Source organism: Lipotes vexillifer, unplaced genomic scaffold, assembly GCF_000442215.2.
Source record: "Lipotes vexillifer unplaced genomic scaffold, Lipotes_vexillifer_v1.1 scaffold1008, whole genome shotgun sequence".
Classification (NCBI taxonomy): domain Eukaryota; kingdom Metazoa; phylum Chordata; class Mammalia; order Artiodactyla; family Lipotidae; genus Lipotes; species Lipotes vexillifer.
The window spans coordinates 5,255,477-5,271,692 of NW_006772616.1; the positions used below are offsets into that span (position 1 = coordinate 5,255,477).

General features: G+C 37.4%; 1 protein-coding gene and 1 non-coding gene across 2 annotated transcripts in view; both read right to left on the reverse strand.

Moving 5' to 3' along the window:
• The window catches only part of CNTN3 (contactin 3), a 247,909-nt gene that overhangs the window by 60,643 nt on the left and 171,050 nt on the right, over positions 1–16,216 (reverse strand). Inside the window, exons 11-12 of the mRNA XM_007447671.1 lie at positions 2,976–3,103; positions 977–1,152 (exon numbers count right to left, since the gene is read on the reverse strand). Of these exons, the coding sequence (XP_007447733.1) occupies positions 977–1,152; positions 2,976–3,103 (304 nt within the window). The remainder of the gene's footprint in view (positions 1–976; positions 1,153–2,975; positions 3,104–16,216) is intronic.
• On the reverse strand, positions 7–78 carry TRNAE-UUC (transfer RNA glutamic acid (anticodon UUC)). Its single transcript has one exon. It is a non-coding gene; the product is annotated as a tRNA-Glu (tRNA).

A 16,216-nucleotide genomic window follows, 5' to 3' on the forward strand; every position in this document is an offset into this window, starting at 1 on the left:
TCTTAGTTCCCCGACCAGGGATTGAACCCGGGCCATGGCAGTGAAAGTGCCAAGTCCCAACCACTGGACCACCAGAGAATTCCCAAGAAATATTGTTAAATAAATATAGCTGAATTGACCATCATATCGTTTTGTCCATAAGGAGAAAACCCAGACTCTACTATGATGTACCACTGACGTCTTAGCCAAAATGAATGAAGCTAAACCCTGTGTCAAAGAAAACAGGTCTGCAAGGGAAACTGGCCTTGTGATGATGGATTTACAGACATGTGGCCAGGTGCGAGGCCTGCTGTTAGTCTGTGTGGCTCACAACACTGCGTTCCTTCTTAACAGTTCTCCTCAAGGTGTCCATTTTCCCTTGAAATCTGTAATTCTTCCTCACATAGAACCATCACAAACGAGGAGACAGAATGAAACAAGAGAAAGTATTTGTGTTTGGGGGACTTACAGATCTAGGCTTGGATGTAAGTTCCACCACTAGCTAGCTCAGTGGCCCTGGACAAGTTAATATCTTTACAAATCCTTAGTTTATGCACCTGTAAAAGGGCCATGCTTACCAATGACATGCAGTGTCATTGCAAGGATTAACTGGGATGAAGCACCTGGCCTGATACATGGAAGGCATTTAGCAAATGTGACTTCGTTCAACTTCATAATATATCATGTTGAAAATAAACAGTTGTGTAAGAACACTTTCCCTTCTGTGGAATACTAATGACAAAAGTATCGTGTAAAATAACAATTAATACAAACACAGCAAACATCGATTTTAATTAAAATTATAGTTTACGGGTTGAAGTAAATATGCTCACTTTCTGGTAATTACTATAATAAAATTAGATCATTACAGAATTGCAACCCCCGATTCACTCACAGAACAGACATTACTGGAGTAACAGATATGTGCCCGATGTTTCTTTAGGGACAATATGTCAGAGACACATGTAAAAAGCATGAGGAAAGTGTCACAACTTACCCCAGCGACTTTCTCAAAGTGAGATCCATCTTTCTTAAAATCTGTGAGGGCCCCATTGAAATACCAGGTAAACATGATGTCTAATAGGGGGTCGTGTTGCACCTGGCAGGGCAAAATGACACTTTCGCCCACTGAGACATCCATGTTGTATGGTGCCAAAGTTATTCTTGTTGGTTCTATTGGGGAAATAATAAAGTTTTAAGTAAAATGTCAGCATTTTTATTTTGATGAAAGCAATTTTCAACAGGAAGACTGCTAATCTAACTTATAGTATGTATGTGTGTGTAGACATACATATGTGTCTATATACATATATATACCTCTGTATCATGAAAAGTCTTCAAGATGAAGAGAGACATTTTGATGCAGACCCATAACATATTTCATTGGATACACAAATTCTTGTTAAGTGAATTAGGGTATCTACATTTATGGGATATTGAAGTTTAAAAATTGAAGTCACCTATAAAAAAGGGTTATAATACCACTACAAAATCAATTTTATTTTAGCTTTATTGCTTCATGAAATATACCGGTAGAGATAGAAACCACTGTATTTTCAATGACTGGAAAATGTATTACTACCAAAATTTAAATAGACTCAAACTTTTAAAAGACTACAAAAATGATGTTTAGAATAGGTAGGATACTAAGTTAAAATGTTAACTAATTTGTTTTTTCCCAAATGCAAATGTCCTTTCTATCATCACAATAGTCTTTCCATAGTTGGGAATTAAGCTTCCCTTGACTCCACTTTTCCAGCGCTGCTCCCTATTTCTTTGCTCCATGTTGTACCAAAAGTCTTCAAAAGAGGCATTGATTATGTTTTCTACAACAACAATCTTCCTCCTACCCAAACCTGTGCAACCTCAAGCCTTTCCCATCTCAGTTGTTTTGACTGTTATTCTTCCTGTGTTCACCAAACACTCTGCAGGCATCCTTCTCTTTCTTTTTCTCTCAGACCTCACAGTCAGTTTGCCAGCAACGCCTACTGACTCTACATGCAGAACATATGCAGAATCGAATCCCTTCCCATCAACTGCTCTGCTGCCACCCTCATCTGGGTCATTATCACTCCCGCCTGGATTACTGCAATGTCTCCTGAGGTTCCTCCCACTTCTACCCTTGACTCCCCACAGTCTGTTCTCAACAGAGCAGCTAGAGTAACCCCTTAAAAATATATTTCTCATCATTTCACTCCTCTGCTCAAAACTGCACTAACCTCGACTTTTCATGCCAACTAAAAGCTGACATCATAACAAGGCCTACAAAACCTCTACAAGATTGTCCCCAAGAAATCTATTGAACTCCATCTCGATGAAATCTTTGTTCACATCTCTCCTTCTCTGATCACTTGGGTTCATGCTCCAGCTTACTTCTCCCACACACTCCTCTGTATTTTACAATCGTTTGCAATTTCTTTCCTTCTAAGAATTTCCTTGCCTTATATTCCTACCACTTATTTTCTTTCTACCTTTAGTAGAAGGTAAGCTTCATGTGGGCAGCATCCTTTGTCAGTTTGTTACTGAATAACCCAAGCACCTGGCACTTGGTAGATACTCAATGTTTTTCTTCAATGAATAAATGAACAAACACATCCACAATTCTAAGTGATTCTTTTTGATACCAAGGGTTATTCCATGGACTCAAACATCTCCAGAAAATATCAAAGATAATGGAAAAGGAAAAAGTGTACTCAAAAGATTTGGCATACTAGAATAGCACGAAATAAAAGCAGACCAGCCACATATGCTACTTACAATTCTACTGCCCATTTTGGCAGCATAGTAAGTCATGTGTCCCTGGTACACACCATGGTGTATAAAGAAATATTAAGTATTGTTCCCTTGACTTTCACTTGTTAGAGAAAACACAAGTGCAAATGTAAGGTCGACCTTCGTGGTGCACTGCATATTGTGAAAAACATTTTTTCTTTGATCTTAATAACATACCACACAGTGTATCTCCATGTAAAGCAATGTTTCAGAAATGCACCTACCTGTAACAACCAAGTGTGTTGTGCCATTTGCTTTCCCAAACTGGTTTTCTGCTATGCACGTATAAATTCCAGCATCAGCTTTAGTCGCATTGGCAATTTTGAGTCCTCCATCTTTTAAAAAAGAAATTCTAAATATACAAATGAGACAAATAAATGTATACGAGTCACTTTTTTTCAAAATAAATAGAGTTTTTGTTAACAGAAGTATTGTCTTAAGCTACTATATTTAAGGCAACATAAACCAGCCCTTAGCCTCCTTGGGTCTAAAGAAAATTAAAAGAAAATTTATACACACATGCACACAGCACACTAAAAAAGAAGCTCCACCAATTCGAACATTTCTTGATATATTTACACAGTTTTAGTAAACAGCATTACTTAACATTACATCTGGTTTTGGGGATGCCTTTAACAATTAAGTGAGAAATGTTTTCCAAAAATATGTGGTGAGGTAGATTACTCATGGGTTAGCCTTATCAATTTGGAGAAAGTAAGAAGTAGACATAACACTATTTTCCATAAATCTGAAACAGTTTATGAGAAATGAGAAACTCCCTGGTGTTTCATTATGAACTTCAGAGACTCAGATCTAACCTAGTATAAATCCATATTTTGCAAAAGAACATCTGCATGGTCACCCATGAACTACTGCAAAAATGTGGGCAACGTAAATGAACACATCTGAGTTTCTGAGCATACGCTTAAAGTACTTAAAGCTTTTCGTCTAACTAATTAACTAAGGAAACAGAAATGAACTTTACATGAGCAAGACGCTATGAGAGTCTCTGAGATCACAGTGTGAGCAAGACAGGAAGTCCCAACCTAAGAAGAACTATAATCCTGTAGCCTGTGGAACAAAACCAAATTCACAGAAAGATAGACAAGATGAAAAGGCAGAGGGCTATGTACCAGATGAAGGAATAAGATAAAACCCCAGAAAAACAACTAAATGAAGTGGAGATAGGAAACCTTCCAGAAAAAGAATTCAGAATAATGATAGTGAAGATTATCCAGGACCTCGGAAAAAGAATGGAGGCAAAGATCAAGAAGCTGCAAGAAATGTTTAACAAAGACCTAGAAGAATGAAAGAACAAACAAACAGAGATGAACAACACAACAAGTGAAATGAAAAATAGACTAGAAGGAATCAATAGCAGAATAACTGAGGCACAAGAATGGATAAGTGATGACCTGGAAGACAGAATGGTGGAATTCACTGCTGCAGAACAGACTAAAGAAAAAAGAATGAAAAGAAATGAGGACAGCCTAAGAGACCTCTGGGACAACATTAAGCGCAACAACATTCGAATTATAGGGGTCCCAGAAGGAGAAGAGAGAGAGAAAGGACCCGAGAAAATATTTGAAGAGATTATAGTTGAAAACTTCCCTAACATGGGAAAGGAAACAGCCACCCAAGTGCAGGAAGCACAGAGAGTCCCAGGCAGGATAAACTCAAGGAGAAACACACCAAGACACACAGTAACCAAACTGGCAAAAATTAAGAACAAAGAAAAATTATTGAAAGCAGCAAGGGAAAAACGACAAACAACATACAAGGGAACTCCCGTAAGGTTAACAGCTGATTTCTCAGCAGAAACTCTACAAGCCAGAAGGGAGTGGCATGATATACTTACAGTGATGAAAGGTAAGAACCTACAAACAAGATTACTCTACACAGCAAGAATCTCATTCAGATTTGATGGAGAAATCAAAATCTTTACACACAAGCAAAAGCTAAGAGAATTTAGCACCACCAAACCAGCTCTACAATAAAGGCTAAAGGAACTTCTCTAAATGGGAAACACAAGAGAAGAAAAGGATTTACAAAAACAAACCCAAAACAATTAAGAAAATGGTCATGGGAACATACATATCGATAACTACCTTAAACATGAATGGATTAAATGCTCCAACCAAAAGACACAAGCTTGTTGAATGGGTACAAAAACGAGACCCATATATATGCTGTCTACAAAGACCCACTTCAGACCTAGGGACTCATACAGACTGAAAGTGAGGGGATGGAAAAAGATGTTCCATGCAAATGGAAATCAAAAGAAAGCTGGAGTAGCAATACTCATGTCAGATAAAATAGACTTTAAAATAAACAATGTTACAAGAGACAAGAAAGGACACTGCATAATGATCAAGAGATCAATCCAAGAAGAAGATATAACAATTATAAATATATATGCACCCAACACAGGAGCACCTCAATACATAAGGCAACTGCTAACAGCTATAAAAGAGGAAATTGACGGTAACACAATAATAGTGGGGGACTTTAACACCTCACTTACACCAATGGACAGATGATCCAAACAGAAAATTAATAAGGAAACACAAGCTTTAAATGATACAATAGACCGGATAGATATAATTGATATTTATAGGACATTCCATCCAAAAACAGCAGATTACATGGTCTTCCCAAGTGCACACGGAACATTCTCCAGGATAGTTCACATCTTGGGTCACAAATCAAGCCTCAGTAAATTTAAGAAAACTGAAATCATATCAAACATCTTTTCTGACCACAACTCTATAAGATTAGAAGTCAGTTACAGGGAAAAAAACGTAAAAAACACAAACACATGGAGGCTAAACAATACATTACTAAATAACCAAGAGATCACTGAAGAAATCAAAGAGGAAATCAAAAAATACCTAGATACAAATGACAATGAAAACACAATGATCCAAAACCCATGGGATGTGGCAAAAGCAGTTCTAAGAGGGAAGTTTAGAGCTATACATCCTACCTCAAGAAACAAGAAAAATCTCAAATAGACAACCTAACCTTACACCTAAAGGAACTAGAGAAAGAAGAACAAACAAAACCCAAAGTTAGCAGAAGGAAAGAAATAATAAAGATCAGAGCTGAAATAAATGAAACAGAAACAAAGAAAACAATAGTAAAGATCAATAAAACTAAAAGCTGGTTCTTTGAGAAGATAAACAAAATTGATAAACCAGTAGCCAGACTCATAAAGAAAAGAGGGAGAGGACTCAAATCAATAAAATTAGACATGAAAAAGAAGTTACAACAGACACCACAGATATACAAAGCATCCTAAGGGACTACTACATGCAACTCTACGCCAATAAAATGGACAAGCTGGAAGAAATGGACAAATTCTTAGAAAGGTATAACCTTCCAAGACTGAAGCAGGAAGAAATAGAAAATATAAACAGACCAATCAAAAGTAATGAAATTGAAACTGTGATTAAAGATCTTCCAACAAACAAAAGTCCAGGACCAGATGGCTTCACAGGCAAATTCTAGCAAACATTTAGAGAAGAGCTAACACCCATCTTCCTCAAACTCTTCCAAAAAATTGCAGAGGAAGGAACACTCCCAAACTCATTCAATGAGGCCACCATCACCCTGATACCAAAACCAGACAAAGATATTACAAAAAAAAGAAAATTACAGACCAGTATCACTGATGAATATAGATGCAAACATCCTCACCAAATACTAGCAAACAGAATCCCACAGCACATTAAAAGTATCATACACCATGATCAAGTGGGATTTATCCCAGAGTTGCAAGGATTCTTCAATATACGCAAATCAATCAATGTGATACACCATATTAACAAACTGAAGAATAAAAACCATATGATCATCTCAATAGGTGCAGAAAAAGCTTTTGACAAAATTCAACACCCATTTATGATAAAAACTCTCCAGAAAGTGGGCATACCGGGAGACTACCTCAATATAATAAAGGCCATATATGACAAACCCACAGCAAACATCATTCTCAATGGTGAAAAACTGAAAGCATTTCCTCTAAGATTAGGAATAAGACAAGGATGTCCACTCTCACCACTATAATTTAACATAGTTTTGGGAGTCCTAGCCACAGCAATCAGAGAAGGAAAGGAAATAAAAGGAATACAAATTGGAAAAGAAGAAGTAAAACTGTCACTGTTTGCAGATGACATGATACTATATATAGAGAAACCTAAAGTTGCCACCAAAACTACTAGAGCTAATCAATAAATTTGGTAAATTTGCAGGATACAAAATTGATCCACAGAAATCTCTTGCATTCCTATACACTAATGATGAAAAATCTAAAAGAGAAATTAAGGAAACATTCCCATTTACCACTGCAACAAAAAAAATAAAATACCTAGGAATAAACCTACCTAAGGAGACAAAAGACCTGTATGCAGAAGACTGTAAGACACCGATGAAAGAAATTAAAGATGATACCAATAGATGGAGTGATATACCATGTTCTTGGATTGGAAGGATCAACATTGTGAAAATGACTATACTACCCAAAGCAATCTACAGATTCAATGCAATCCCTATCAAATTACCAATGGCATTTTTTACAGAACTAGAACAAAAAATCTTAAAATTTGTATAGAGACACAAAAGAACCCGAATAGCCAAAGCAGTCTTGAGGGAAAAAAACGGAGCTGGAGGAATCAGACTCCCTGACTTCAGACTATACTACAAAGCTACAGTAATCAAGACAATTTGGTACTGGCACAAAAAAAGAAATATAGATCAATGGAACAAGATAGACAGCCCAGAGGTAAACCCACGCACCTATGGTCAACTAATCTATGACAAAGGAGACAAGGATACACAATGGAGAAAAGACAGACTCTTCAATAAGTGGTGCTGAGAAAACTGGACAGCTACATGTAGAAGAATGAAATTAGAACACTCCCTAACACCATACACAAAAACAAACTCAAAATGGAGTAGAGACCTAAATTTAAGACTGGACACTATAAAACTCTTAGAGGAAAACATAGGAAGAACACTCTTTGACATAAATCACAGCAAGATCTTTTTTGATCCACCTCCTAGAGTAATGGAAATAAAAACAAAAATAAAAAAATGGAACCTATTGAAACTTCGAAGCTTTTGCACAGCAAAGGAAACCATAAACAAGATGAAAAGACAACCCTCAGAATAGGAGAAAATATTTGCAAACGAATCAACAGACAAAGGATTAATCTCCAAAATATATAAACAGCTCATGCAGCTCAATATTAAAAAAACAAACAACCCAATCCAAAAATGGGCAGAAGACATAAATAGACATTTCTCCAAAGAAGACAGACAGATGGCCAGGAAGCACATGAAAAGGTGCTCAACTAATTATTAGAGAAATGCAAATCAAAACTACAGCGAGGTGTCACCTCACACCAGTTAGAATGGGCGTCACCAGAAAATCTACAAACAACAAATGCTGGAGAGGGTGTGGGGGAAAGGGAACCCTCTTGAACTGTTGGTGGGAATGTAAATTGATACAGCCACTATGGAGAACAGTATGGAGGTTCCATAAAAAACGAAAAACAGAATTACCATATGACCCAGCAATCCCACTACTGGGCATATACCCAGGGAAAACCAAAATTCAAAAAGACACATGCACCCCAATGTTCACTGCAGCACTATTTACAACAGCCAGGTCATGGAAGCAACCTACATGCCCATCGACAGACGAGTGGATAAAGGAGATGTGGTCCATATATACAATGGAATATTACTCAGCCACAAAAAGAAACGAAATTGGGTCATTTGTGGAGACGTGGATGGATCTAGAGAGTGTCATACAGAGTGAAGTAAGTCAGAAAGAGAAAAACAAATATCGTATATTAACGCATATATGTGGAACTTAGAAAAATGGTACAGATGAACCAGTTTGCAGGGCAGAAATTGAAACACAGATGTAGAGAACAAACGTATGGACACCAAGCGGGGAAAGTAGGGGGGCACGGTGGTGGTGGGATGAACTGGGAGATTGGGGTTGACATGTATACCCTAATATGTATAAATTAGATAAGTAATAGGAACCTACTGTATAAAAAAATAAATAAAATAAAATTCAAAAATTCAAAAAAAAAAGTCCCCACGTTCATGGAATGAACAGTCTAGTGAGTGGCACAGACAGTAGATGATGAAATAGATAAATGTGACAAGTTCATATTTTTGAGAAGTATTCAGAAGGGGCGATACCATAAAAGCAAGGGCTCTAGGGAGTGTTCCCATGAGAGAGTGCTTCAGAAAAGCCTCTTAGAAAAGGTGCCATTTGAACTGAGAAAGAAGAATGAGAAAGAGTTGACCTGTCATTAGTCTGATTCATGAATCTTTACTGCCTATCTTGTCTACCCAGAATTATTCTTTTCTCTGAATCCCTAAAATCTTTACTATCCATACCATGCATTTAATGCTTAGAATGCCTTTTATCTTTTATGGTTCACATCTTTGATACATGAGTTTAGTATCTATCCAAACGGATGGTAAACTTCTTAAAAGGTTTGCAACTCCAGCGTCAGCATGGCATGGTATGTGTAAACCGTCAATAAATGCCTCCCAATTCTGGGTGATACAGTAGAGCAGACAGGAAAGATGCTGAGGACATGAGACTAGATTTGGAGGATCTTAACTCAATCTCTAAATATTACCCCATTTGTTGTTAAGATTTTTAGGTGTGTGCCAAAAATGTGATTATTAAGACAAGTTTATGTATCAAAAATACACAAGATATGGATTTTATGTTGTATGTATATATGTGTGTGTGTATTTTTCATAGCTTGTGATTCACTTTCGCTTGCATCCTGGTTATATTTTCTTGGGTGAGAAAGTTATAGGGGAATTGGAGCTGGTGCATAGGGACCTGTTTATGATCCTGGGTAGAGCTTTCCATGAATGTTAGTTGCTCATGTGATGTTTTTAACATATCAAGATACATTTCAAATACAAGGGTTTGAGAGCAATGGCCTGGACAGCTAATTAGGGAACACAGAGCACTATATTTCAATTTGAGGAACTACACTGAAGGGTTAAAAATTCCAAGAACTTTCCTAGGAAGCTGTAAAAAAGGTGCTATGTCTGATTTCCTTCATGAAATCCTGGCCACTTTGTTGGGTGTGAAATGTAATCTGATCACTTTTTGCAAAGAGACGATCAAAAAAATATTTCTTTATATCTTGTCATAGAGCAGAGATTTTCTTAAACAGTGTGCAATAACTGAAAGAGGAAAGCCTGCAGGGAGGTACACATGAATGAAAGCTTTGGAAATGAAGACTCTTTTGAGAAACATGGGGAGTAAGCTAAGGAAATAGAAATCTGATCACTAACCCTGCCTTACTCCCTCCTGCCCAACCCAGGCTTAGAGCCCTTTCCCTAGCATCCCACTGCCTGAAGGACGAAGACCACATCCTAAGCCTTAGCCATACCCTCCCATCAGGACCTCGCCCCTCTAACTACATAAGGCCTCGTGAATTCTACCCTTTGTTTGCCCTTCTCAGTCACACAAGCCTTCTTTTAATTGCTTTTATGCTCTTCTTGTCTTGGGGCCTTTATAAAACCTGTTCCTTATGTCTGATAAATGTGTACTCAACCTTCAGATTTTGGTCACTTCCCTGAACCCATGCGTTGGATTACGTCTTCCTGTACCGATTATTAATCATCTGTGCTTTTGTCATAGCATTTGGCAACTGGGCAATTATATACCTGTGTGCTTATTTGACTAATATTTTCCTCCTCTTGTAAGCTCAGAGACAGTAAGGTCTCTTGAAGCAGGGAGAGTGAATAGTGTCTGGATTACTCACCACTGCATTCCTAGAGCCTTGAACTATTTCTGGCACAGAGGAGATGCCCAAAAATAATGCCTGTTGAATGAATAAGTGACTGTATGCCTTTAAAGAGTCACTGCAGAAGAGATGGGATTAGTGATGGCAGGTTGCAAGGCACTGAGAACTTTACAAGTTACAAGGAAGTAAATTCAGAAAGCGTGCAGACTTCTACTCACACATATATTTATATACATATGCACATACGTATATATTTTCTCTATATAAATGTGTGTGTGTATATATATAGACACACACATCTATGCATATGTGCGTAAATATATATGTGGAACAAAGAAAGATGAAGCAGCAGAGGGCTGGACGAAGAGAACTGAACAACTCCTAGCATAAGAGGACTGAAAATACACTTGTACTATTAAGGAAGATATCAATAAAGGGAAAGGGACTGAAAATAATGGAAGCACAGGGGAAACGAGGGAGGGAGGAAAGAGAATGAGAGAGAAAACTTGTTGAGAAAAGTCTCAGAGGTGGAAGGAATGAGTATAAACAAAGGCAATGCTCCTGACCCATTCCGACTGTTAATCCTACTTGTCAAATTTTTGGCCAAGATTCCCAAAGAACATAGTCCTTGATCCACAGCACTGCTCAGTAAATTTTACCTACCATTGCTTTAAAAAGAAAGTGCAGATTTGCTAGAGATTTTCCTATGTAAAGAAAGCAAGCTGATATCAGAAAGATGGTTATCAGAAGGTCTTAAAGACATTCAAACGGTGAGGCAACCTTATCTGTTCTGAGATAGAGGGTGGAAATAGAATTGAAAGCTCCAGGAGGCTGGGCAATCAACCACTTCTGAGATTAGTAAGCAATAAAACAAAGTAATGATGCCTCTTGTTGACTGAACAAATATTCAACTTAAGCTTAGAGCTTCTGATGTGGGTACCACAGAGGAGAGACGGGCAATTTCAGGTATCTTCCCAAGCTATGAACTAGTGTTAACAGTCAACCTTTCACTACAAATATAGAACTATTAGCAATGATGGAAGAACTAGAAATCCTTTAGTGCAGGAGGTTTAACAACTCTAAATGAGCAGGCCTAGCCTCATGACTACAATGAGATAAGAAACAGTTTCAAAGGCAAGGCTAACACCTCGGGAGTCACACACAGAGTCCAAAACAAACATACTGACTCTCAAAGAACAACTCTGTACATTGTAAAATTTTGAGCTAATTGGGTATTTTCCTCCTCAATTGGTTCTTCCAGGAAGTTCTAAGAGGCCCACAGGGCATTTCACACAACATAAAAATAAACAATATTGAGTAAATGGATGGAGTAATTGCTTCTCAACAGAAAACCTTCAATAACCCATGCTTCCCTACAGAGATCCGAAGTGAAAATTTTATAGCACTTCACTATAAATGAAGTTGCTTTCTGAGCTTTCTGGGAACACGTTTTTCTGCAAATGGGCAGAGCTGAAAATGTAGATGACCATGAGTAACTCTAGGCTTGGCACAAAAAGTTAAATGAAGATTTATGAGATTAATATTCAGAAATGTGGTACTCCAGGTTGCTTTGAGAAATGTGCAATTTTAATCACTGTGGCATTTTAACTCCTTGATCAGTTTTATAATATACCTTTATATGTACCCTTTTATTGGTTTTCTCCTTTTGTAGGAAAAGAGGTTATTTCATTTAACTTCACGCAGCCTGTGGTTAGTTAGGGATAAGTAAACTTAATTGCTCTAAGCTGGTCTAATGGTCCATGCTGTAGTTCAGTGATGGAATTGAATTTATGACTGTTAAGAAACCCTGTCTGCTCTGAAAGTAGACTGTTGTCTAGGCAGCGTTGACCTATACTGTATGATGACATTTAAGCATCCATAGTAAGACACTATCTTTTAGAATGAGAAAGGTATGCAGTACTATGCATGCAAGGCAGGATTTCTGAAAACATTCTTTTCCCCCTGCCTATTTTCTGAATATTACAGTACTTTATTCAACTTGAATTTTAACAAACACACTGCAACTCTACATTTTCTCAGGAAGCTCATCTCAGTGGAGATGAGATCACATGAGATTGTAATGATTAAACTGTTCTATAGAAAATAACAAGGCTATTTTGGACTTCACTTTGTTAGTACATATTGTAAGAGATGGATGTTTAAAATTAGCTACAAGAGAAAAGTACTCACAATGCATATATTACAGGATAAATAATGACAGTTAAGAAAATCAAATATAAATTGATGAAAACGCATGAGAAAATAAATGCCAGAGACAAAGAGCATATAGTGTATATTTTCATTTACAACCAATCTCATTTCCATATGCTTGGTAAATAACGTCTCCCTCTTGAGTTCAAAGATAACCTACAAATAGTATTTAGGAGAATAATATTAGCATTTTCATTCTTTTAGTTATACCATTTTAAGCTTTCATCTTATGAATTAAACAGTGTCAGTTTAGTGATTTATTGGTTAGAAAGTCTCCAAGGAAAAAAAGAGGTAGAGTAGAGAAGATTCAGCAGTTAATTATCCTTTCTTTGAGTAAGCACCAGGCTAATAATATGCAGCTGTGTTAATTTGTTGGCTACACATGTTACACAGAACAGGCACCCGAAGTCCTAGAGAAACAGGGTGTGGCTCCACGCTGTAGCCAAGATAAATATACATTTTTCACATTAATTAATACTTCCTCATATTTATAAGAAGAGAACCAACAATAAAGGAACATTTTCATTACATGTATAAAACCTTTCCAAATGTACATCTATCGTAACAAATATATTTGGAGCTAAATTTATTATGACAGAGGCTCAACAGTTTTTTTCCTCCTAAAATGGACTCACAACTATAGAACAAAATGCCTCTAAAAAAAGATTTCCAGTTTGAATGATTAAATAAAACTATTTATCTAAGTAATTCATGAGGCCCAGGCAACAGTCCATTTGAAACATTTAAATCCTCATACAACAGAGGATCTGCAAAAATTATAAATGCTCAGATGAGTTAGCAAAACAAACAAACATGACAAATCAACAGTTCTCTGATGGCTCATGTATTCAAAGATAAACTCATAAAGAATATTTAATAAGATTCAAAGGGGCCTCATAGTCGACACTATTCTTCTTTGCCTGAGAGATTCATGAGTCAAATCAATGCAAATCAAGATGTCAGCTGTAATACACAGAAAGCTGATGCAAAACTGCTTAAGTGAGCAGCTATGGTTTCCTGACACTTCATTCCAGAATTAGGCAGGCCTAAGCTTCCTGGCACATGCAGATGAGCACAGGCCCTCCCTGTAAGGGCAAGCTCCCTTCCTGTATGGTAAACAGAACAGAAGAATACATTCATTCTCTACAGGCAGGCAGACACCAAAGAGAAAGAAGGAAGATGTCTGAGCTACAATGTCAAGGTCTTCCACCCAATTTCAGGAGTCAGACATTTTCTCTGGGGAAGGGTTGAAGAGAGACACAAGTGTTACCCAAGTGGGTTTCCTTCCCCCTAGAGACTAGCAGTCCTGGAATGGAGCTCACCTCCAACAATAATGCTAGAAGCAAGATACCTTGTATGCAAAAGGGAAATTTCATTGACTCAAGGGATGTGGAAGGTGCTGGATACTTTTTGCCTGCCCAGAATCTATTCCCCTTTCTTTCGGAACCAACACAGATCTTCCTTTGGAGAATTCTCTTCCACTATTGTATGCAGTCTTAGTAGGAACCAGTCATGGGCCCCATCCTATCCTAGCCAAGGGGGAAATACCAGACAAAGGGCAACATTTCTCAAACTTTACTATGTACCATTCACCTGGAGGACTCAGTCCTTCAAATACCCACTGCTGGGCCCAGCAACAGATAAGGTGTGGGACAGGGCCCTGGAACTTACATTTCTAATAAGTTCCCAGGTGATTCTGGTGCTGCCGATATGAGGACCACACTTTGAAAAACAGTCATCTAGGCTACGTCCTTTGGGCTCTCCCTCTGCAGACTTTGATTTGAGACACAAGGATGAAAATAATGATTAGTTTATTCATTCCAGCACCTGCCCTGACTAGATGGGGCAATCCAGGATTCCTGGAGCCAACTAGTTCCTGTCCATTCCCAAGTCAGTTTCTACAGCTAATCTAACAATTTTGTTCAATATTCTTGTATTAATTCTTAGCTAGAGTGCCCAAATCCCTAAAAAATACAAGTTACTAATAGCTGGCGACACACACATAGTATTTGTTCAATAAATATTTCTTGTCTTAATGAATATGAAGGGTTCTGAGACAATTTTCTATACAATTTTCTAATTTTCTACAAGGTTCTATCACAAATCAAGAATGGCCCCCCAAACACATGCCCTGATGTTGAGCTCTTGCAAGATGAAATGGTTTTAGCCCCACTATTTCAATTCCAAGGTCATCCTCTTTTATAGATAGCTATCAATATTTAAGTGACTCATTTACAACCTTATGCAGTGTTTCTAACCTTTCTGGGACACAAAGTTCTTTGAATATTTGAAAAATCTGAGGACTCTCTCTGCAGAACAAATAAACACACATACAACCACAACAAAAACAAAAGATCTGATACGATTCAGGATGAATTGTCCAAGCTTCTGTGGACATCAGGTTAGCGACTCCTGCTAGCAATTCAACTCATCCAATGACACAGGAGTGCATTGGAATATCTTTGTCTTGGATGCTTTACTGTGAATCTTTTAAGATGTGCTTTATTGAGATTTTCTATTTATATGACTGTGTACATTTGATGACTGGCTCCTTAAAAATTATCTTGCACAGAAAGAGAGAGGTAATATTGCATAGCTCAAGAAGGTAGAGTCTTAGCTCAGACGTGCATCCACACACTGGAGTGGGTCCCAAGGTTTTCTGAGAAAAATCTCAGCCCCAATGACCTGAACTTTCTTGTCCCTCCTCCATGCAGAGTTTAATCACCATCGTCTATTCAGACACAGGGTCTGGTGACCCATCACACCTCTAATAAGATGATATAAGCTTTAACACTAGTTCAGTTGACCCTTTAAGCATTTGACTCTGTATTTTCACAGCAGCACCTTCTCTTTACCTCAGGTTCTTGACACTGAAAATAACCTTGAAATAATTTCTATTTACATGCTTATTAAACCATACATGTGAGAAATAATATTCATGGAAGATTAGCTGAAAAACAATGTCTATCTATTCCTCAAGCATCTTAAGTCTTAAAACTCAAAGTTACCCTTGATTATGAGAAAGAAAAAAAATTAAAATTCTTATTTCATTTTAAGGACATTAACTTATATATTACTCAAAGTTCTCTCCATCACAATCCATGGAATTTGGACATATCCATTGGCATACTTTTGCCTAGGAAGAGCTGCATATCTCCTTATCAAATGGCTTCATTCAATCTTACAAACAGTATGGACTGTGTTATTAGCAGTATTTTTCTCTGCTCATTTGTTAAAAGTGTTGAGCCAAAATTGTGGATCTCAACTAAGCGAATGGATCTGTTGGCATACGTTTGGTACACTAACCTCGGATATTCACTTTACAGGTATTTACTGAACATGTACTATGGACCATGCTCTGCAATAAGCAAAAAGGATTTACTGGTAAGAATTTATTCTGTCCTAATGAAACTTACAATCTAGGAAATTTGAACTCTGGCATATTTTTTGTCTTC